At 50.2% G+C, this 21,707-nt stretch overlaps 1 protein-coding gene across 7 annotated transcripts in view; it reads right to left on the bottom strand.

Annotated features, from left to right (window-relative positions):
• Positions 1-904: 904 nt before the first annotated feature.
• ATP9B (ATPase phospholipid transporting 9B (putative)) overlaps positions 905-21,707 on the bottom strand; it is a 359,772-nt gene continuing 338,969 nt past the window's right edge. For all 7 annotated transcript variants that reach the window (XM_071208595.1, XM_058277921.1, XM_071208596.1 and 4 more), the window contains 4 exons: positions 12,542-12,650; positions 8,548-8,605; positions 7,382-7,585; positions 905-1,315 (listed from right to left, as the gene is read on the bottom strand). In XM_071208595.1, the coding sequence (XP_071064696.1) occupies positions 1,179-1,315; positions 7,382-7,585; positions 8,548-8,605; positions 12,542-12,650 (508 nt within the window). In that variant the 3' untranslated portion in view covers positions 905-1,178. The remainder of the gene's footprint in view (positions 1,316-7,381; positions 7,586-8,547; positions 8,606-12,541; positions 12,651-21,707) is intronic.

The following is a 21,707-nucleotide window of genomic DNA, read 5'->3' as shown; positions in this document are numbered from 1 at the left end:
TCCGTACGGCACAGGCGGCTGCCGGGCCGTTCCGCAGGCACCGAGCGTGAGGCCCCGTTCATTCTCTGGTTGTGGCTGATGATTTCCTTCTCGGAAAAGAGGCTGCAGACAGGCTCAGGTGGCGCAGTGCCCAGAGGCCGCTGAGGGCCTGTGGTCTACGTGGAGAGGCCTCCCATCGGCGAGAAGGCGGCAAGAAGGCAGCGAGGCGCACACGCTCAGCCCTGGCTGCACAGAGGCAAGACTGCAGGACAAAGGCAGAGGAGCCGCTTTAACCCGAGACGCCCGCGCCCTTCCTCTAAAGAAACAAGCTTCCCAGACAATTTGCTGAGAAAACCTCCTTAGGGAAGAGGGCAGCGGGCCAGAGCCGGCGGCCGTGCAGAGCAGCTCCTCGTGCAGCACCTGCACCTGCTTGACCGAGGCAGAGCCAGCTCTTGGACGCACGTACAGCTTGGAAGAGAAAGGGCTCTCCTCATCATATTGACGTGGTAACACGCGTGTGTGTTTTCACAACGTACGGGTTACCAGGCCAGCGAAACTCCTTAGCGGTCTAAGTCTCACAGGGCAGCTTCTACACGTGTGTATAGACGGTTATTGAATTTCAGTGATTTTACAAATATAAAAGGGATGGGAATTTTAAGGACATTGTTTACCTAATGGCAATGCCTTTTGAGAACAGTTATATCAGCAGTCACAGCGGACTTATGTACAAAAATATTTGCGTTTCTCCAATGTGGTTTTAAACTGTTAGGAAACTGGCTCTTTATGTAAAATTCATACTTAGGAGTTTCTACTGTAAAGAGAGATGTGACTTGAGCAGGAGGCAGCTCCAGAGCAGGCCCCGTGCGTACCCCAGCAGGGTGTGTTCACCAGCACTTAATGCAGCAGCAGCGCACAGACACGGACGTTCTGCCTCTCGATTTTATTGCATTTAAGTAGGAGTGACTTTTTATATTGCAACATCAAAGAAAGAACATGAATGCCAGGAAACTGCAGAATATTAAATAAACTTTCATTTCAATTCTCAGAACACCAAAGTAAGAAAATCCTTTATGGGAACTGTGGAAAATAATTAGAAAAGAAAGGGCCGCCTTTGCCTCCTCCTGTGTGGATGCAGGTCCCCGCGTCGCCTGGGGCGGAGGCTCCCTTCCGGGTGGGGGGCGCCCGACGGCCGCGCGGCCTCAGGAGCTGAGCTTGGAGTAGCTGGGGGGCGAGAGCTTGCGCTTCAGGTACTTCAGGACGTACAGGGGGAGGCAGCTCACCACGGTGACGGCAGACACCTTCCACAGGAAGGCCCCGGTCGTGATGAAGGCCACGTCTGCGGGAAAACACAGGGGAGGGCGTGAGAGGCGGCCCGCGGCCTCTGCGACACTCCAGCCCCAGGTCCGCCGGCGCCGTCACCGGCAGGTCTGCTGAGGCGCACGCGGTCGTCACGGCCGTTGTCTGACCCACACAGCACAGATAACCAAGTCCTCTTTAGCAGAGTGAGTGAAACCAGGGCACTGCGAGCTGAGATGACTGACATCACCACACCCCGACGGCGGGAGACGAGACCGCGTAGCACCCTGAGGCCCTGGGTGCTGTGCGGTCAGTGCTCGCGGCCACCTGTAGGCGGAACCTGACGGTGCTCAGGCCGCTCAGGCTAGGCTTTTCTTGTCTTTTTTAAAGGTATAGCAGAATTTACTGGCGGTCTGGGTGGCAGGGGAAGTGAGCAGCACAAACCTCCAGCGACAGCTGGACTCAAAGTGCCTCTCAGCCCAGAGAAGTTCCCACCGGCCACCCTGTGAGGGACAGAGGCCTTCTTTATTCATGTGATAAAGCTGCAGTGGGAGTGACTGGGCTGTTTAAGGTTCTCATGAGAAGAGGCACGTAAACCCCTGATTTTATTAAAACATGGTTCAACCCTACATTTAGTAGAAACCCCTTTTCACAGTTGCAGGAAGATGGGATTAAAAATCTGCCTGGGAGTTGTAGCGTTTGGGAAAACCCTAGCTCAGGGACAGTGAGCTGGCTCCACAGAGCACGGGAAGCCACGGGCTGCGCTGAAGCATCCTCGGAAAGCTGTGAGCGCATTCTCCAGGGGCTGGGTCACTGCAACTTAAAGGCAAACACTTTTCAGGGGTGATGGAGCGTTGCCTCATGGGTACGTATGCGCGTCTTGTAGGCAGACTCTGCCGTGAATAGGCACGCCCCCTGGGTAGGCCCATAAGCAACTGGAAGGCAAGTCAACAGGAGCTCGGTGTTACAGCAGGTAGGACAGCACATGCTCGACAGCGTCTCATGTCAGAGTGAGTGGGAAACAGTAAGTTACTGGCCGGCAGGCCTTACCAGGTTACCGTCTCTCTCAGTGTTGTTTTGCTAAGTTTCTATACTCTTGGAAAGAAATGATAACTTCACCTACCTAAGAAAGCTCCAAAAGACACTCTGCCTACACCTGTTCCAAAACAAAACAGAAACAAAGAAAACAAAAGGATGGGGTAAGGGAGACAGTAGGATATTTTCAGTGGTTACCTAACGAATAAAGAAACCCATTAAGAAGCAATAAAAAGGCAAGTGCAGCTCTGGTTCTACTCTCTTCATTTCACCGAGCATTAGAATTTCTTAAACATAACTGAAGTGTAGTGATGAACGTACCTAGCGTAAAGGCACACACCCAAGCCTTCCCCATGGGGTCTCAACCTAAGGAAGGAGGAAGGCTCCGCTCCCGCCCTGCGGTGCGTATCCCTGTGCCCATGGCGCACCGAGGGGCTCTGGACCTAGCCCTGCAGGCATCAGCACGTCAGGCTCCCTGCAGACCCGTCCTCTGGGGAGCAGGGTAGAGCGGAGGAAGTGGGGGTCCAGCCCGAGCCCCCAGGACCTGTGAGGGCGTTTTCAGGACTTGGAGTTGTCCTAAACGTTTCTGTAGCTTTTTAAATTCGTGTTTGCTCCTTACACCAGCCACAATGCCTGTACTTGTCTTCCCAATTTTAGTACTTGGCTTGACTTGAGCTCTGCAGATATGGCCAAACGGAGGGGCCTGTCCATTAAAACAAAATGTCCCAGAAGGAGCCCACCTCTCCCCCAAGCCAAGTCTATTAATTCATGTTCACGTAAGAAAATAAACTACACTCTTATTTTTAAAACAAAAAAATAATATAATTTGAAAATAGCCATTGCTTATGTGCCATTGCTATTTTCTTTTATGTTCCTTTTAAAACAAAACTTTTTGGCTTTTTATATTTCACCTCTCCTTATATTTGCTATTGACTACACATTTGCATGTGAATTCACTCACCTTATACGTTATTTTTCTGCCATTTAAAATATGTTATGGAAGAGAATTCATAAATTCCCATCACTGACCCTAAACAGACGTTCACTTTTTAACTGGTGGATCTGGTGGGAAGGACAGAGAGGCCCCACAGAGTGGCCGAATGCATAGTGAATTTGTGCAAAAATGATTTTATAGTATGCGGCTTGACTCCACCAATACAAATACCAGGATCTTTCTCTAGAAGCCCAAAAGACAGCTGATGTGTTTCATGGGCTGTGCACTAGCAGGACACAGATGTGGACCTCCAGTGTGCCAGGACCACCACTCCACCCCTAGGATGGACGCTGTGGTGCCAAGTGAGCTGGGACCTGGCGCCAATCTGCCGGGTGACCTGACCAGGGCGGGCCTGATGCCCCTGACGAGGGCGGCGATGTCTCCCAACTCGGGGTTCTGGGGGCGTCCAAGGTCCCCGTCCGCCTCCAGGAGCCCCGCCTCCCCGGCCTGCTGCTCCAGCCACGCTCCTACACTCATCCCCGCCACCCCGCCCTGAGGAGCTCCACTGCGCCCTCTCGGCCGGCGGAAACGCTGCCACTGCCGAGCCCCAGCCTGGGCGGACCCCGCGTCTGTGACCCACGCTCACGCCAGCCTCCTCGTGCCCTGGCCTCAGCACGCACACTGCGCGTGGGGACAGCCGCGGAGCCCACGGGGCCTGACAACGGGCAGCGCCAGCCCCAGGCCCCCCGAGCTGGGCAGGCGCGTGGTGACTCCTGGGAAGCCCCGCTGCGCACCCTGTCCAGGTGTTGGCTCGAGCGGGCGCTTCGACCTCCCAGGACTGAGGCCCGTGGGCGCTGCTGGCCTCTGGCCGATGGGCGGGCTCTCAGGCTCATGGCCTGCCCACGCCACCCAGAGCCTGGATGCGCACCCTGAGTCCTGGCCATGCTGGAGCCAGCACCCCTTCCTGAGGAAGAGAACCCTGCCAGAGGGTGCCTCCCCCCTCAAAAGCCTTTTAGGAGCGAAATGCCGAAACCAAGCGCAATCCTTTCTGCTGAGAAACCCCACTGGCACCCAGGAGAGGGGATGTGAGGACACTGCCCTGAGAGAAGCCACACGTGGTAACCGGCTTCTTCCCCTCCTGCAGAGCTGCTCAGCGGGCGCCTGCCGCCTCAGCCGCGCGTGGTCCCAGGGCTTCGTGCTCTCCAGAGGCGGGCGAGGAGTGCTGCCTCCGATGGCAGGGCTCCACCTCGGGGCCCCCTGCGGCCTCCAAGCGTCCTTCTGGAGGGGAGACGCCCTGCCCGCTCCTCTCGGAGGCCGCGGAAGCTCTACCTGGACTGTGGTCTCACTGCACCCGTCTCCCCAGAAGCCCTGTGCACAGGCGCCCTGTCTTCCTGTCCCCTTTGTGTCATGAGGTGCGGTCGCCTGGCTGCCCAATTGCTTCTGTGGAACCCAACGCCACTCCAGTTCTCGGCCCTTTCTCCAGGATAGTTCTGCTCCTCCTCAGAAGCTTTTGGCATTTTTCTGTAACCAGTTTTTTTCTGAAATCTCAAGAAAATTCTGCCTTGGTGTCAATCTTTTTCACTCATTGGGTTGGAAACTTGGTAGGGCCTTTAAATCTGCAAAGTCATATACTACAGCATTGGGAGTTCTTGCATTAGTTCTGACCCTTTACTTTCTCTTTCGGATGCCTCTCAGTCTCCCCGGGGGCCCTCCCTGGATGAACCTATAATTTTCTTAGTTTTTCATCTGCCCCCCCCCGCCCCCCTTAACTGTCTGGGAGAGCTCTTGATTTTATTTTCCAACCCTTCCATTTTGGCTTTGTTATCATACTTTTAATTTCCAAGAAGTTGTTCTTGTTCTCAGCACACCATTCCTGCTTAGTGGGTATGGGCCTTTCCTCTTCTGCTCTCCGTTGGTGTCTGCTTCCTCCAGGTTAATTTTCCTTCGCTGTTTCGCTCTCTTCCTCAGTGGCTTCCTTCAACTCGTCTATCTGCCATTACGAGCCGGCCATGCCCAGGCCGTGGAGGCTTCCTCTGTCCAGGCGGGGCTGGTCCACCAGGCCTATCAGAGTGACCCGCCAATGAGCCAGTCCTTTTTCACTTCAGATGTCAGAATCTGGAAATCTCTTCTCTGGATCTGCTCAGTTTTCTTGTGAAGAATTCTGCCTTAGAAGTATGCCTGTCTGGTTCACTCTTGAATCTCATGTCACAGCACCAAACCTGGTAAATAATGGCCCCTAATAAACATGAAAAGAATTTAATGGAAGGCTTTGCTTATGCGGAGAAAGGTAAGACTAGGGCTGGTCTGAAACGTGACTTCGTGTTCACTTACCGACGGAGGCGCACAGCGAGGAGGCTCGAGTCACAAGAGCCCTGAATGAGCCTGCGCTCGAACTCTGGCTCTGCCACACACACTGGCTGAGGGACCTTCGCACACGAGGAACCAAGAAGCTGGTGCGTCACTGACAGCGCAGGGAGGACAGACAGCAGCTGTGACGGTTCGGCAGGTGACGCTGTTTGCTGCCTTGTCGCAGGGCCCAGCACAGAGACGGGCTGGCAAGGCTCTGGCTGCTCTGAGGAGCGTGGGCAGGCCACACTCGTCCCTCACGGAGAGCCTTCTGGAAAGTTTATTTTCAGACCAGGACAGGCAGGCCTCCGTGTGGCCTCAGTGCTCTCAGGCAGGGCCTGGACTAGCTGCCCAGCTTGGACATGGGAATTGACCGTGTTGTCCTGTTGCTCCAGGCCCAGCCACTCTCGGACGCACAGACCTGGGGACACCAGCCTCACCGCCGACACCATGTTCCTTCCCTTCTTGGTCCTGATTTTAAAAACCCTCAAAGGGGAAGCGCACTTGGCCCAGTGGTTAGGGCGTCCGTCTACCACATGGGAGGTCCGCGGTTCAAATCCCGGGCCTCCTTGACCTGTGTGCACCTGGCCCATGTGCAGTGCTGATGTGCACAAGGAGTGCCCTGCCATGCAGGGGTGTCCCCCACGTAGGGGAGCCCCACGCGCAAGGAGTGCACCCCTCAAGGAGAGCCGCCCAGCGCGAAAGAAAAAACCCTCAAAGTAATCTTACTCCGTCTCAGCCACACCGATCGATTTTGAGATTACACGGGCATTATCTAGTGAAATGGCTTTTGGAATTCTCAAACTCTGGTAGGGGGCGTGCTGCAGCTGGTCAGGGCTGGGCTGGGTCACTGGTTGTCAGAATGGCACGGCTGCTGATTGGGGGAGAAAAAGCCTTGGACATGAGGAGGGGCGGAGAACTGCACTGTACACGGGAAGGGCGCACTGCTCAACAGCACGCAACCCGCAGCTGAGTTTTCTAAAGGAGGGACGGGAGGGGGTGGCTGGCCCTGCGCTGCGTGGTCCCCCTCTTGGGGGATCCTGAACTTGGGAGGAGAGAAGGGTCAGGAGGTTTGGTGAGCGCCTGGCGGTCGGGCCTGTCCTGGTCTGTGATGGCCTGAATCTGCAGAAGACGATGCCCAGGAGGTTACCCGCATGCGACCCGACGCTCCCCCAGTGCTGGTGGGCGCGGCCCCAGTTCTCATTCAGCTACAACGGCTTCAGGCCAGGAAGGCAGGGAGGGCCCCAGCTGGGAGGCGGACCTGGAGTCACCGAGCAGGTGTGACGCACTGCGGCGGGCAGGAGCAAAGCCTGAATCGAGCGAGACGTGGAGCGTGTCGGCTGCGACTCCACCCTGACGTCCCGGGAAGGCACGGAAAGACAGGCGTCCACTCGGGCTGCTCCTGGCCGAGGCGCTCCACCCGCTCGGTGGCGGGCCTGGTGAGCGCAGGTCTCTGCTGGGTCCAGGGAGGGGGCGAGCCAGGGGGACCCTGGCGCTGGGTGCCCAGCTGCGTCGCGCCGCGGGCCTCCAGGAGGCCGTTAGCTGTCTCGAGGACGAAAAAGCCCAAACAAGGTACCTCCGGAGGAATTCTCGGAGACCAGCACAGCATTACTGCCTTTTTGAAAACCAAGATGGTGAAAGTCTTAATTTTATGAATTATTACAAAGAGTTAAATCCTTCGAAAAACACACGTTTGGTGCTGCAAGGCCCTCTTTGTTGACTAAAAAGTAATGGCACAAACTGTTTAACAGCCAGTAACAAGTATTCCCAAAGAGTTTTAAGCCAACTTACCAAAATACTCGTTGAGCAGCGCGAGCGAGGCCACGTAGCAGCCGAGGCTGAGGAGCTCGGCCAGGGCCATGAGCCAGTGCCAGGTGCGGACCGCCAGCGCCACCATGAGCAGCTCGGTCAGCACGAGCGCCGTGAAGGAGATGAGCACCACGTGCACGAACTCCGCCTCGAAGAGCAGCAGCGCCCCGAACATGAGTACGCCGCCTGCGGGCGAGCAGGGCGTGAGCCGCTTCCTCCAGGGGTCACGAGCCGAGCCCGCGCCGGCAGGAGGCCCACCAGGGAGCGGCCCCCGGCCCCCAGGGAGCGGCCCCCGAACCCCTGGGAGCGGCCACCCACCCCCTGGGAGCGGCCCCCGACCCCCTGGGAACGGCCCCCGACCCCCTGGGAGTAGCCACCCACCCCCTGGGAACAGCCCCCGACCCCCTGGGAACGGCCCCCGACCCCCTGGGAACGGCCACCCACCCCCTGGGAACGGCCACCCACCCCCTGGGAACGGCCCCCGACCCCCTGGGAATGGCCACCCACCCCCTGGGAGCGGCCCCCGACCCCCTGGGAATGGCCACCCACCCCCTGGGAACGGCCACCCACCCCCTGGGAACGGCCCCTGACCCTGCCCCCCCTGGAGGGCGGCCAAGGTGGGGGCACGTGGGCCACCCCTAAAACTCGACTGAGGAAGTAGCACGTGCCGCCAGCTTGACCAGCCACCAGCAAGGCTCCGCGACCCACTGTCTGGGGCGGCGGCCCCTGGCCTTGGCGGGACCGAGACCGAGTCTCCCGTCAGGGGCACCCTGAGATCTTGCCCGGCCATGCCTGCAGAGAGGCCGCCCGCGATGGCAGGTCACGTGACTCAGATTGCTCAGACTTGCCCCGTGGCACAGAGAGAAAACCCTTGAGCCAAGAACATGATGTGTCAGTGCCGGTCAACGTTTTTCTGGATTAGCATTCAATTAAAACCAGGCAGCGGCTCCCAGGTGACCCGCTCGGTGTAATAACTGCGACCACGCCGCAGGGCCAAGAGGCCTGTTCCGACTGCGGAGTGTCCGCGCACACGGGGGCAGAGAGCAGGGCTCAGGGCTGGCACAGCGCTAAACTTCTGGGCTTCCAGCGCAGGTGAAAGCCGCGCGGCTGCGAGGACGAGAGCCGGCCCAGCAGGACGGGGCCCTTACCTTGGTAGACGCTGATCAGCACCCAGGTGAGGAAGGTCTTGAAGGACAGGGCTCGGCCCTAGGGCAGAGAGGGGGCCAGTGAGAGGGCGCGCGCCCCCTGTGCGCCTTCAAGTCGGCAGCGCAGCCGCCTCGGGGCCCGGCCCCTGCCGGGACTGGCGGCCCTCAGTGCTCCAGGGACACCTGAGCTGGGCACCCCTGCACCCTGAGGAGCACCCACCTGTGGGCATTCCAGGGGTCAACAGACACATTGAAACACTACAGGATAAACATTTTCTTTGTAATAAAAATAATTTACCCTTATTTTTGGAGAACAAATATTTCTATATTAACTTTTGGGGGAAAAAAGTGGAAAAACTGCAGCAGTTTCCTCAGATTAAAAAAACACAAAAGGTAGACTGCTCTTTCCTAGGAACAGCCTGTCTTTATTTTTTCTTAAATTCCATCTGGAATAGATGTCACAAATTCAAGAAGTGCAAGCAAGATTGTCTCCTGTGAACGGCCCTCAGGTGGCCCTGCTCGGGGACGGGGCCCGTCCTCCGACCACTCCTCACGCGCCACGGGGGCCGTGCGGGCCGAGGAGCCCGCGCTCCTGACTGACTGACCGTCTGCGGCCCAGCGCCCGCCTGGGGAGGCCCCCCCGGAGCTGAGGCCGGACACGGTGACGACGCTGCCACGGCAACCGCCCGCAGAAGCCGGGCCGCCGATGCCCCCTGAGGACTCCGGGAAACACACACACGTGGACACGTCATGCAGGTGCCCAGGAGCATCCCACAAACGCCGCTGTTGTTAGGGTCACAGACTTCTTTTACACATCAACCCACAATAGGAAAACTAATCAAGCACGTTTTCAGAGAGAGTCGCTGCCTGAAGGCCACAGGAGCCACACCAACACGCGGCCGTTTAACTTGCTCTAGGAAGTGAGAGCTCTGGGGCTGTGGGGCGCTGCACACTGGCCGCAGGGCGCACGGCTGGCCATCCCGGGCCATCCCGCCAGCACGCGCCCGCCTTGGCCACTGGCCCTCCATTTTACTTCAGCACTATTCTCGTTTCCAGAATTTACTCTGCCCTCTCAATTCAGTTTTTCTGACCCTACTAGAACAAAGGAAAATGACTGTTTTTCTTGCAATCCCACAATTACACTGATTTGGGGGAACAATCATATAGGTACATAAAAGATGCAAACCCACGAGGAAAGAAAGCCCCTGAAGGGCACCAGGACCCACCCTCTGAACAGAGGTCATTGAGCACACGCAAGAGTCACTGAAAGAAACCTCAGGTGACAGGGGCCTCGGCATTTCTGACTTTGGCAGAAAGGGGGGCGGGGAAGGAGGCAGCTCCGCTGATGGGGTGGGAGCAGGTGGCCCAGGAAGGCGCTCAGCAGGTGCTGGTCCTTCCCTGCAGCTCGCGCAACTGCCACTGCTACTTCTGTATTAATGGTTTGAAATTACAGTTATTAATTTCTTAAAGGTCTTATTCTTTCCCTCTTTTTTTTAAGGAAGTACCCGAGATTGAAACCAGGACATACATGGGAGGGAGGTGCTCAACCACTGGGCTACACCTGCTCCCCTTTTCCTTCACTCTTCTACTTTTTGTGTGTCTAAAGAGGATAAACTCAATTTCACTCAATTAAGTATAACTCTCAGACTATGTAATGACTTGTAATATTACTGGACAGGCTATTTCTGAACAGACTAAGCAGGAACTGGAAACGGTATTAGTGTACCTGCCGGGGGGTCACTGTCTGACTCACCTGTCTCCAGGTTCGGGGCAATAGTTGAAAAGCTATTATAAAGCCTCAAAACTTAGGAGGCCAGGACTGGAGTTTTATGAACACAGTTTTATGAATTGCAGAGGCAGTGTACCCAAGGACGAATGAAAAGGATCTTCTTAGCTTGGACTATTGTTTACATTTTGCTTTGAGCTGACTTTAGGGAATTCAGAGCAGAGCTGCTCCCTGCGCCCTTCCCTGGCCCGGCTGGAGCCTGCGCCCAGCCCTGCTGCTTCAGCGCTGCCTGGGAGCCCAGCTGTGGCTTTTTGCCTCTCCTTGTCCCTAGTGGCCTTGAAACTTCAGAACCACAGGCCAGTGATTCTGTGGACTGCTCCTTAATTTGGTTTTGCTCACGTTTCCTCATCATCAGTGAACATAAATGAAGAGAAGCATCGGTGGGACGGCACCTTGGAGGGGTGAGAAACATTTTATGAATGGTGTCCCGACTTCAGGATAATGAACTACTCTAAACTTTTGATGGCGTGAACAAAAAGTGAGAAGATACTAACAGCACAGAATTTACTGATTCAATGGCCGTGGTTAGTGATGAAAATGCTCCTTTGTTAGAAACTCGTGACCCTACAGATACATTCTTGTTATAGAGTTAGTTAGATAGCCACAAAGGAAAATGCTGATAGGCACCATGTAAACCCTTAGAAACAGCCCCTAAAGCGTTCTACTGCCCGGGCGGGAGGCCACCTGGCACACCAGCTGGGACCTGCTCTGGTCTAAACTGAGCAAGGACAATGATTTCCCAGGACTCTGTCCAGGAGTGGCACCGCATGCACGGAGCACTGACGCAGCAAGACGATGCAACAAAAACAAAAAAGAGACACAGATTCCACGTGCCACATGACAAGAACGCAAGTGGACACAGAAGAACACACAGCGAATGGACACAGAGGGCAGACAACGGGGGGAGGGGGAGAGAAGGGGAGAAAAATAAAATACATCTTAAAAAAAGAGGAAAAACACAAACTGCTAAATTTATAAGTATGAGCAACAGCTTCATACAGTTTTTGGATCTTGGATGCTGTTCTGCTTTGCGTGATGATGAGGCTTCAGCACCCAAGAGGGTCAGCCAGGGCGCTCCAGTACCACGCGCTAAGAGCTGCTTGATACTACACCTCATTCTTACATCTTATTTTATACTACATTGGTTTGCTTTAGCTTGTCCTGATTATAAACATAATATGGGGTTTTATATTTTTTAATAGGTTCTTTAAGATCTTTTACTCATCAGTTCCTTACACCAGCCCTGCACACATTCCAGGCACTGGGTCCCTTATCTGCTTGTCGGTGGTGAGCTGGCCTAGATATCTGATACCTGTATACCATCTACTGGAGGTATCTTCCAGTATACCATACTATGACAGCCTTAAAAATCTGAATCAGTAATTTCAGGTTATCAACTGTAAACCTAAATTCAATTGTGGGTTAGTAGATTCTGTTCTAAGTGTTGATTCAGGAAATGTCAAAGTTAGAACAACTTGCACTCGGAGCACCGAGCCTTTCTCCCACCCTGTGTCCATATTTTTTCCATGCCATTAAATAAAAGTGTTCCCATAAAACTGTGACAATCTCAAAGCCTCCTGTAAGAAAACGTTCATTTCACAGAACCTAGTTTTAAACCAGTGGACGACCTCTCCCTGGCCTTCGGGTAAACGGACCCCGGGGACCGTTTCCTCGGCCGCGCCACTGCTGTGACAACACCAGGCCCCCCTCGTTTCTGAGACACTTCTGAGAGCCACAGCTAGAGAGCGGCTTGGGAATGCACCAGGACGCCCTGCTGCACGCATCGTGCCTTCCCAGCGGTGCACTGCCAGGTCCTGCAATAAGTCAGCAAGAACCGCTCCCCTAAACGTGCCTGCGAAGCAGCGGTGACGCGCATGTGCTGGGTGCTGGGTCGGCAGTGCGCGCTGCTCACGCCCTGCGAGGCACAGGGGTCTACTGGCCAGATTCAAAGAGCTCCACGGGTGGTTTAGAGCATCCTTCCAAATTATAATTTTTGTAATGTAGAACTTTATTTTGAGCATTTGGAAAAAAATTGTTTCCCCTGAAGCTAACTTAAAATGAAAATCCCAAAAATAACTAGGGGAAATAAAAATGTCTGCAAAGGCAGAAAAAAAGCACAGATGATTCAAAAAGCCCTCGCCCCGCCTCACGAGCGCGACTTCCCCCAGCAGTGACCGCAGACCGCCCCACCCGGCGCGCGCCGGAGCCCACCTTGGTGAGGTCCTTGTAGAGCTCGGGGTACAGCATGGCCATCTCCGGCTGCACGTCCTGGTCCAGCACGAGGGAGAAGACGGGGAACATGGTGTAGATGGTGGCGTACCTAATGAGAACAAGGCTCGGTCAGCGCGGGCGCGGGACACACTACGCGCACTCCTCAAGACCAGGAACACGGAAAGCTGGCACGAAACCCCCAGGACACGACCACGCAAACAAGCCAAGCCGGAGGCAGGATCTAAGCAAAACAGAGACTAAACGAGCGAGTTGGCCACTCAGAAGGCTGGTGCCAAACGCCTGACCATCCGCCCCAAGCACTGCGGCCTCTTCTCTGCACAGCAGGATCTTTTTCCTAATTAAACCCCAGGTTGAGCTGGCTGTGGCCCCCCATGTGGCTGTGAGAGAGCAGCGCTCCCACGGGCCCTTTGCCCGTCCCCAGTGGCAGCGTCCTGCAGAGCCGGGTGCTAGTCCACCCAGGACAGCTCGGCCGTGGGTATGGACGAGGCCCTGGGCGCCCCGGAGCCTCCCGCTGCCCTTGATGGACACGCCCTGAGTCCCGCTGTCTCCGCCGGTCCACTGTCCACCTGCATGACTTCCTCACTTCGCCCTCACTATGGAAGGAACCACGCGGCAGGCAGGCTCCAGGGCGGACCTGTCCGGCAGCACAGCCCAGGACAGCGCCCGCCGCCGCAGCCGCAGCCAGGTCCTCCTCCTGCCGAGCGCGCTCTGGACAGAACCGGGCATGCCAGCTTGTTTCACGCGCACTCAAGGCCATCGGGGCAGCTTCCAGTTGGATGCTATTAGGAGGGATAAAACTGCCAAATCCATTTTCCACACAGATTTTTGTGTAAACGTCAGCTTTCCTTTCGCTGGGGTAAATGCTCAAGAGCGCTGCTGCTTGCTGGGTCACCAGTGGAGACGTGTTCCGTTTTCTTAAGAAACTGCTCACCTGTCTCCCCTCAGCTACGCGGCTGGGCAGGTGCCCCTCGCCTTGCCAGCGTCTGAAGTGCCGCGACTCTTCCTCTAGTCAGGCTGGAATGTGTGGAGGGACAATCTCACTATGGCTGTAGTTTACATTTCCGAGATTTTTTTTTTCATGTGCTTAGTTGCCATCTGTTTATTTTCTTTGATGAAATGTCTGTTCATGTCTTTTGTCCATTTTCTAACTGGGATTGTTTGTTTTCTCACTGTTGTGACTGGAGAGCCCTTTATATGTTTTTGGACATGCGGCTTGCAAATATTTTCTCCCAGTCTGTAGCGTGTCTTTTCATCTTTTTAAGAGGGTCTTTTGCAGAGCAAAAGTTTTAAGTTTTCATTCATGCCTGTGGTAGTTTGAGGCTTTTATAGATCCCAGAAAAGATCAGGGCCCCAGCTCACCGTCCTGTGGGCATGACCCTACTGCAGGGGGGGCCTGCCTTCCATTTGGAGTCAGTCTGACTCAGGGAGTCCTTTATTTAGGGGCTGAGACACACAGAGAGACACCCCAGAAGCCCGGGAGAAAGCGCTGGAAGCCAGAAGCTGAAAGCATAACGAGAAACCCACAGAGGCTGGGAGAGGAAGCCACGGAAACCAGCTGGGTGAGAGCAACAACGCCGGAGGCGCGGGGGGCCAAAGGGGCTTCCCACCGACGGGCCTGTGTCGCTGGCGGCTGGCTTGGGGAGAGCCTCACCTGATGCCTTGATCGGGCAGGCTCCAGCTTCAGAGCTAGGAGCTTGCAGCCTAATAAAAGCCCATTGTAAAAGCCAACCCATTTCTGGCATATTGCTTTTGGCAGCTTTTAGCAAACTAAAACATTGCAATTTATACATTTTTCCTTTTATGGGTTGTGCTTGTGACGTCAAGTCTGAAGACTCTTCACCTAGTCCTAGATTCTGAAGATTTTCTCTTAAGGATTTTTCCTGAGTTTGATTCCTTCATATTTAACATTTAAGTTCAGGATCCATTCTGAGTTAATTCTTATACAAGGTACAGGACAGGTCGGGGTCTGCTCTTGTTCCCCGTGGCTGTCTAACCTCGCCAGCACCGTTTGTTGAAAGGCTGTGCGGGTCCTTTGTTGGAAACCCGCTGGGCGTGTGTGGAGCTACTTCTGGGCGCTCTCTGTGCCCACGGAGCTCCGCGTCTTCCCTCTGCCGCAGCGCAGCTGGCGTCAGTGCAGCTGTGGAGGAGCCTAGAGAGCCGAGACGGTGCCTCCACGCCAGCCTTCCTCTGCAGAACCCGGAGCCACCCCGCCTCCTTTGCCTCTCCATACACATTCTAGAAGAATCTTCACTATGTCTACAGAAAATCTTGTTGGCATTTTGATAGGAATTGTGTTAAATCTGCACACAAATTTTGGGGAGAAGTGATGTCTTTATTATGTTGAGTCTTCCAATTCATGAATGTGAAATGTCTATTTATTTAGACCTTCTTTCAATCCCCAGTACTGGTACCTCCTAAAAACAAATGAAAAAACCAGCTCCCATTGGGAGCAGGTGTAGCTCAGTGGCTGAGTGCGTACTTCCCAGGCACAAGGGTCCCAGGTTCAATCTCTGGTACCTTCTTAAAAAAAAAAAAGATGTAAAAAAAAATCTTTGATTTTATTCATCAGCATTTAGTAGTTGTTAGCATATGAATTCTATACTTTGTTTTTGGTTAGATTTATGCCTAAGTATTCTAGTTTTTTTTGAGTGATTATGGTACTTTTGTTTCTACTTCTTCATTGCTAGCATATAGAAATACCACGGAAATTTATTTATTACTATCTTGTATTCTGTAACTTTGCTGAACTCAATTAGTAGTTTTGGGGACTTTTTTTAAAAGATTTATTTACTTCTCTCCCCTTCACCCCATCCCCACTGTCTGCTCTCTGTGTCCTGTGTCCACTCGTTGTGTGTTCTTCTTTGTCTGCATGCATTCTTGTCAAGCAGCACTGGGAATCTGTGTCTCTTTTTGTTGCGTCATCTTGTTCTCCGTGTGTGCGGCGCCACTCCTGGGCAGGCTGTGCTTTTTTCACAAGGGGCAGCTCTCCTTGGAGGGTGCACCCTTGCGCGTGGCAGCACTGCACGTGGGCCAGCTCACCACATGGGTCAGGAGGCCCTGGGGATCGAACCTTGGACCCTCCATATGGTAGGCAGATGCTCTATCAGTTGGGCCATGTCTGCTTCCAAGTTTTGAGGTCCACATATACCCCCGCCCCCTCACCCCACTCCTCCCCCCATAACAGCAACCTCCTCCATCATCATGAGACATTCATTGCACTTGGTGAATACATCTCTGAGCACCGCTGCACCTCATGGTCAATGGTCCACATCATAGCCCACACTCTCCCACACTGTGTGGTACGATTTTTAAAAGATGCTCTTTGTCATGGTGAGGTGATTCCCCTCTATTTTCAGTTTTCTGAGAACTTTTATCATGAATGGGTGGCTGGTTTGGTCAAACTTTTTTTCTGCACCAACTGAAAAGATCATATTATAGTTTGTCTTTATCTGTTGATCACATCCCTGGAATAAACCCCACTTGGACATGGTAGTAGTATATATTATACACACACACACACACACATATATACACTGGACTCTATTTGCTAATATATATTTTTTTGAGGTACTGGGCCAGAGAATGAATCTGGGACCTCGTGTGTGGGAAGCTGGCGTTCAACTGCTTGAGCCACATCTGCTCCATGCTAATACTCTTCAAGGATTTTTACGTTTACATTCATGATGGCTATTGGTCTGCAGTTTTCTTTTCTGTATTGTGTTTATCTGGTTTGGGTATAAAGGTAACATTAGCTTCATAAAATGAACTGGCAAGTATTTCCTTCTCTTCAATTTTCTAGAAAAGACTGTGCACATTTGTGCTAATTATTCTTTAAACTTTTGGTATAATTCTCTAGGGAAATCATCCTGGCCTGGAGATTCTTATTTGGAGAGTTTTTAGATTATGAATTCAATTTCCTTAATAGTGATAAGGGTGTTGAAATGATCTATATCCTATTGGGTGAGTTGCGCTAGTTTGTGTTTCCAAATTCCAAAGAAGTAATCCATTTCATCTACGTTGTCAAATTTTCGTGTGTAAAGCTGTTTGTAGTATTTCCTTGTGTGTGTTGTTTGTGGTAATTTCCTTGTGTATGTATAGTTGTTTGTGGTATTTCCTTGTGTGTGTAGTTGTTTGTGGTATTTCCTTGTGTGTGTAGTTGTTTGTGGTAATTTCCTTGTGTGTGTATAATTGTTTGTGGTATTTCCTTGTGTGTGTGTGGTTGTTTGTGGTATTTCCGTGTGTGTGTGTAGTTGTTGGTGGTAATTTCCTTGTGTGTGTGTAGTTGTTTGTGGTAATTTCCTTGTGTGTGTATAATTGTTTGTGGTATTTCCTTGTGTGTGTAGTTGTTTGTGGTAATTTCCTTGTGTGTGTATAATTGTTTGTGGGATTTCCTTGTGTGTGTGTGGTTGTTTGTGGTATTTCCGTGTGTGTGTGTAGCTGTTGGTGGTAATTTCCTTGTGTGTGTGTAGTTGTTTGTGGGATTTCCTTGTGTGTGTATAATTGTTTGTGGTATTTCCTTGTGTAGTTGTTTGTGGTATTTCCTTGTGTGTGTAGTTGTTGGTATTTCCGTGTGTGTGTATAGTTGTTTGTGGTAATTTCCTTGTGTGTGTAGTTGGTGGTGGTATTTCCGTGTGTGTGTAGTTGTTTGTGGTAATTTCCTTGTGTGTGTAGTTGTTGTTGGTATTTCCGTGTGTGTGTAGTTCTTTGTGGTAATTTCCTTGTGTGTGTATAATTGTTTGTGGTATTTCCTTGTGTGTGTGGTTGTTTGTGGTATTTCCTTGTGTGTGTAGTTTCTGTGGTACTTCCTTGTGTGTGTAGTTGTTGGTGGTATTTCCTTGTGTGTGTGAAGCTGTCTGTCGTATTTCCTTGTTACCCTTTCGATGACTGCAGGGTCTGCGATGACATGTGGCTTCACCCCTGATATTGGTTGTTGTACCTCGTCATTCTTCTTTAATTTCATACACAGTCTTGCTAAAGGTTTGTTGATTTTATGGATCTTTTAAAAGAATTTGCTGTTTCATTTAATTTTTCTATTATTTTTGTTTTCCATTTTGCTGATTCCTACTCTTATCTGATTATTTCCTACTTTATGCTGGCTTTGAGTTTATTTTGCTCTTCTTTTTTTTAAGATCTTGAAGCGGGAGTTTAAATTATTATACTGATATTTCTCTTTCTAATGGAGACATTCAATGTTATAAATCCCACCCCTTAGCACTGCTCTTAGCCGTGACCTTCAATTTTGGTATCTTGCACTTTTGTTTTTATTCAGTGTTACATATTTTTTTCCCCCCTTGAGACTTCCTTTTTGTCCATGGGTTATTTAAAAGTGTGTTTGATTTTCAAGTGTTTGGTGATTTTCATATTATTGTTCTGTTAATGATTCTGGTTAGATTCTGTTGTTGTTGGAGAATACACTCTGCATGATTTCAGTCCTTTCAAATTTATTGAGATGTGTTTTATGGCCCAGGATATGGCCAATCTTGGTATATGTTCCACGGGCACTTGAAAAGAATGTGCATTCCACTGTTGTTGGATGCAGGATATAAATGCTGACTATGTCTTGTCGGTTGATGGTGTTGCTGAATTCTTCTTTACCCTTGGTGACTTTCTGTCTAGTTGTTACATCATTTCTTGAGAGAAGGGTATTGAAGTCTTCAAAGATAATTGTGGATTTGTCTATTTTTCCATACCATTCTATCAGTTTTTGCTTTACATATATTGCAGCTATGTGGTTTGTTACATACATACTTAGGATTGTTCTATCTTCTTGGTAGATTGATTCTTTCATCATTATATAACACCCCTCTCTGTCTCTGGTAATTTCACTGCTCTGAAGTCTACCTTATCAGGCATTGACATAACCATGCCTGCTTTCTTTTGATAAATGTTTAATGGCATAACTTTTTCTAATCTTTCACTTTTAACCTCCCTATGCTTTAATATTTGAAGTTTCTTGTAGCCAGTATATAGTTGGATCATATTTTCGCCACTCTGCTTGTTAATCTCTGTCCTTTAATTACCGTATTTAGACCAGTTACATTTAATGCAATTACGGCTATGTTAGGGCTTAAGCCTACCATCTTATTTTTGCTTTCTGTTTGGTCTCTGATTTCCTTTTCTTGTGTTTTTCTTTGGAATTCCATTTTTATTTTATTAGTGTTTTTAAGCATATCCCTTTGTAGAACTTTAGTGGTTGAAATAGGTTTTACATTATATGTAAATAACTTATCACAGTCTACTAGTATTGTCACTTTACTAGGCTGAGCAAAGTATACAAATCTTACATCCCTTTATGTCTCTTAACTCCCCCCCAATTTATGTTTGTTTTAAATAGTTTCCCTACATACTTCCAGAAATACATCAGTGCTATAATTTTTGCTTCAACTATTAAACATTCATTTCCACGTTTTTTCTTACCCTGTTTATCTTTACCCTGAGGTTCCAAGTTTACTTCTTTTAATATTTCCATTCTGTTTAGCCTTTCTTTTAGGGTAGGTTTACTAGTGGTAAGTTCCACTATTTTTTTTTTTTTTCCATCTGAAAATGTCATGATTTGCTCTCTCTTCCTGAAAGATACTTTTGCTGGATATGGGGTTCTGTGTTGACAATTCTGCTCTTTTAGTCCTTAAAAAATTCTGTACCACATCCTTCTGGCCTTTGTGGTTTTCTACTGAGAAATCCACTATCATTTGAATTGTTTCTCCTCATCAGTAAGGTGTCCTTTCTTTCTAACTCAGGGGTTCTTAATCGAAGGGTCTGTGAGCTTAAATTTTAAAAATCAACTTAGTGTCTTTATTTTCTGACTTCTAACTGAAATCTAGCATTTCCTTCACTTATGAATGTATGCAATAAATTACAGTAGTATTCATTTCATATCATATTTCAGTTGTTGCCTATCTCAAAAAAACCACTTACACTCATTCATACTTGGAAATTACGGTAGTTGTTAGATCTGACACTAGTTGAGTTATCATAAAACTATCTGCCACTACGTTCTTAGAAGGGGTCCGTGGTTTTTACCTGACTGGCAAAGGGGTCTGTGGAACAAAAAAGGCTAAGAACCCCTGCTCTAACGCTTTCAAGATGTCTTATCTTTATTTTTCAGAAATTTAACTAAGATGTATCTGGGTTTGTACTTCTTTGAGTTTATCAAAGTGTAGGGTTTGCTCAATTTCTTGAATCTTTGTCTTTTGCCAGATTTGGAAAGTTTTCATTCATTATTTCCTCTAGTACTTTTTCAGCATCATCCTCTTTCTCCTTTACTTCCAGAACTCCAGTGACACGAGTACTAGATCTTTTGTTATAGCTTCAAGATCCCTGAGGTCCTTCAAAAAAAATTTCTTTTTTTCAGTCTATATTTCCTCTGTTTTTCAGATTGGATACTTTCTAATGTTCCATCTTTGATTCTTTCCTGTCTTCTCCATTCTACTATTGGGCTCATCTACTGCATTTTTACATTTCAGTTATTGTATTTTTTGTCTCTAAAACTTACATTTGGTTCTCTTTATATTTTCTATTTCTTTGCTGAGACTTTATATTTTTTTCATTTGTTTAAAATATGTTTGTGGGTGCTTATTGACACACTTTTTATACGGTTAACATTTTGTGGGAAACGGACTTTGGCCCAGTGGTTAGGGCGTCCGTCTACCATATGGGAGGTCTGCGGTTCAAACCCCGGGCCTCCTTGACCCGTGTGGAGCTGGCCATGCGCAGCGCTGATGCGCGCAAGGAGTGCCGTGCCACGCAAGGGTGTCCCCCGCGTGCGGGAGCCCCGCGCGTGCAAGGAGTGCGCCCGTGAGGAAAGCCGCCCAGCGTGAAAAGAAAGTACAGCCTGCCCAGGAATGGCGCCGCCCACACTTCCCGTGCCGCTGACGACAACAGAAGCGGACAAAGAAACAAGACGCAGCAAATAGACACCAAGAACAGACAACCAGGGGACGGGGGGAAATTAAATAAATAAATAAATCTTAAAAAAAAAAAACCCAAAACATTTTGTTAGATAACTCTAAATGCTCTTCTATTTGATATTGGCATCTGTATGAGTAAGGGTATTCCAGAGAAACAGAGCCAACAGGATATGCGTATAAATGTACATATAGAGTGAGGGGTAGGGGTTGTTCATGATTATAGGGGCTGGCAAGTCTCAAGTCAAGGTGTTGGCAGGGCAATGCTCCTTCTGAAACCTTAGGGAAGAATACTTACTTGCCTCTTCCTAGCTTCTGGTGGTTGCCGGCAATCCTCGGCGTCCCTTGGCTTGGAGGTGCATCACTCCACGTTCTGCCCTTCCCCACAGGACCTTTTTTCTTGACTCCCTCTTCACACGACAATCTCCCCTCTGTGTCCAATTCTCCCCATCTTGTAAGGATACCAGTCCTACTGGATTAGGACCCACCCTGATCCCATATGACCTCATCCTCACTAATCACAACTTCTCAAGACCCTCTTCCAAATAAGGTCTAATTCAGATGATGGGAGTTAGAAGTTGGACATGTCTTCTAGGGGGACACAAATTGACCCATAAGAGCATATAGATTGCATTTTTTTCATGCTGTTTGATACATTTGTGATTCTTAGTATGACAAATCAAGTTCAACTGAAACCTGGATATTTTGGGTATTATATTAGTAGACTCCAGATCTTACTTACATCTTCTGTTGTAGGTGGTTCCTGTGGCACTGCTTGCAGGGTAAGGAGAATCCTGTAACATTATTCCCAAGTGGGAAGAAGTCTGGGTTCCTCAATCCATTGACTCCCAAAGACGGTGCTCCTTGTTCCTGCTGGGCTGGGGAGGGAATTCTGGCTGACAGGAGTTGTTGCTACTCCCCTTGCAGCCTCTGCCGACACTACTGCCTACTCAAGGCTTCGAGGGTTTCCAGATATGTTACTTCTAGAAGTTTTACAGTCATTTCCTTTCTCTCAGGGATCACAGTCCTTACTTGCCTGTTATCTGAAAACAGTTGTTTTATATATTTTATCCTGTCTTGTAGCTGTTCCACGTCTTTTTACTCCACTCATGGCTGCAAGCAGAAGTCCCAACTTCCTTTTCAGTATATACCAGAGCTTGTACTTCCCTGTAGCTTCAACTACCTTGTTTTGTCAAGGCTCCCTTTAGGGCACAGGAGTCCCTTAACCCCTATTTAGTTTC

Source organism: Dasypus novemcinctus, chromosome 16 (assembly GCF_030445035.2).
Source record: "Dasypus novemcinctus isolate mDasNov1 chromosome 16, mDasNov1.1.hap2, whole genome shotgun sequence".
In the NCBI taxonomy this organism is placed as follows: Eukaryota; Metazoa; Chordata; class Mammalia; order Cingulata; family Dasypodidae; genus Dasypus; species Dasypus novemcinctus.
This window is presented reverse-complemented; position numbering and strand designations above follow the sequence as displayed.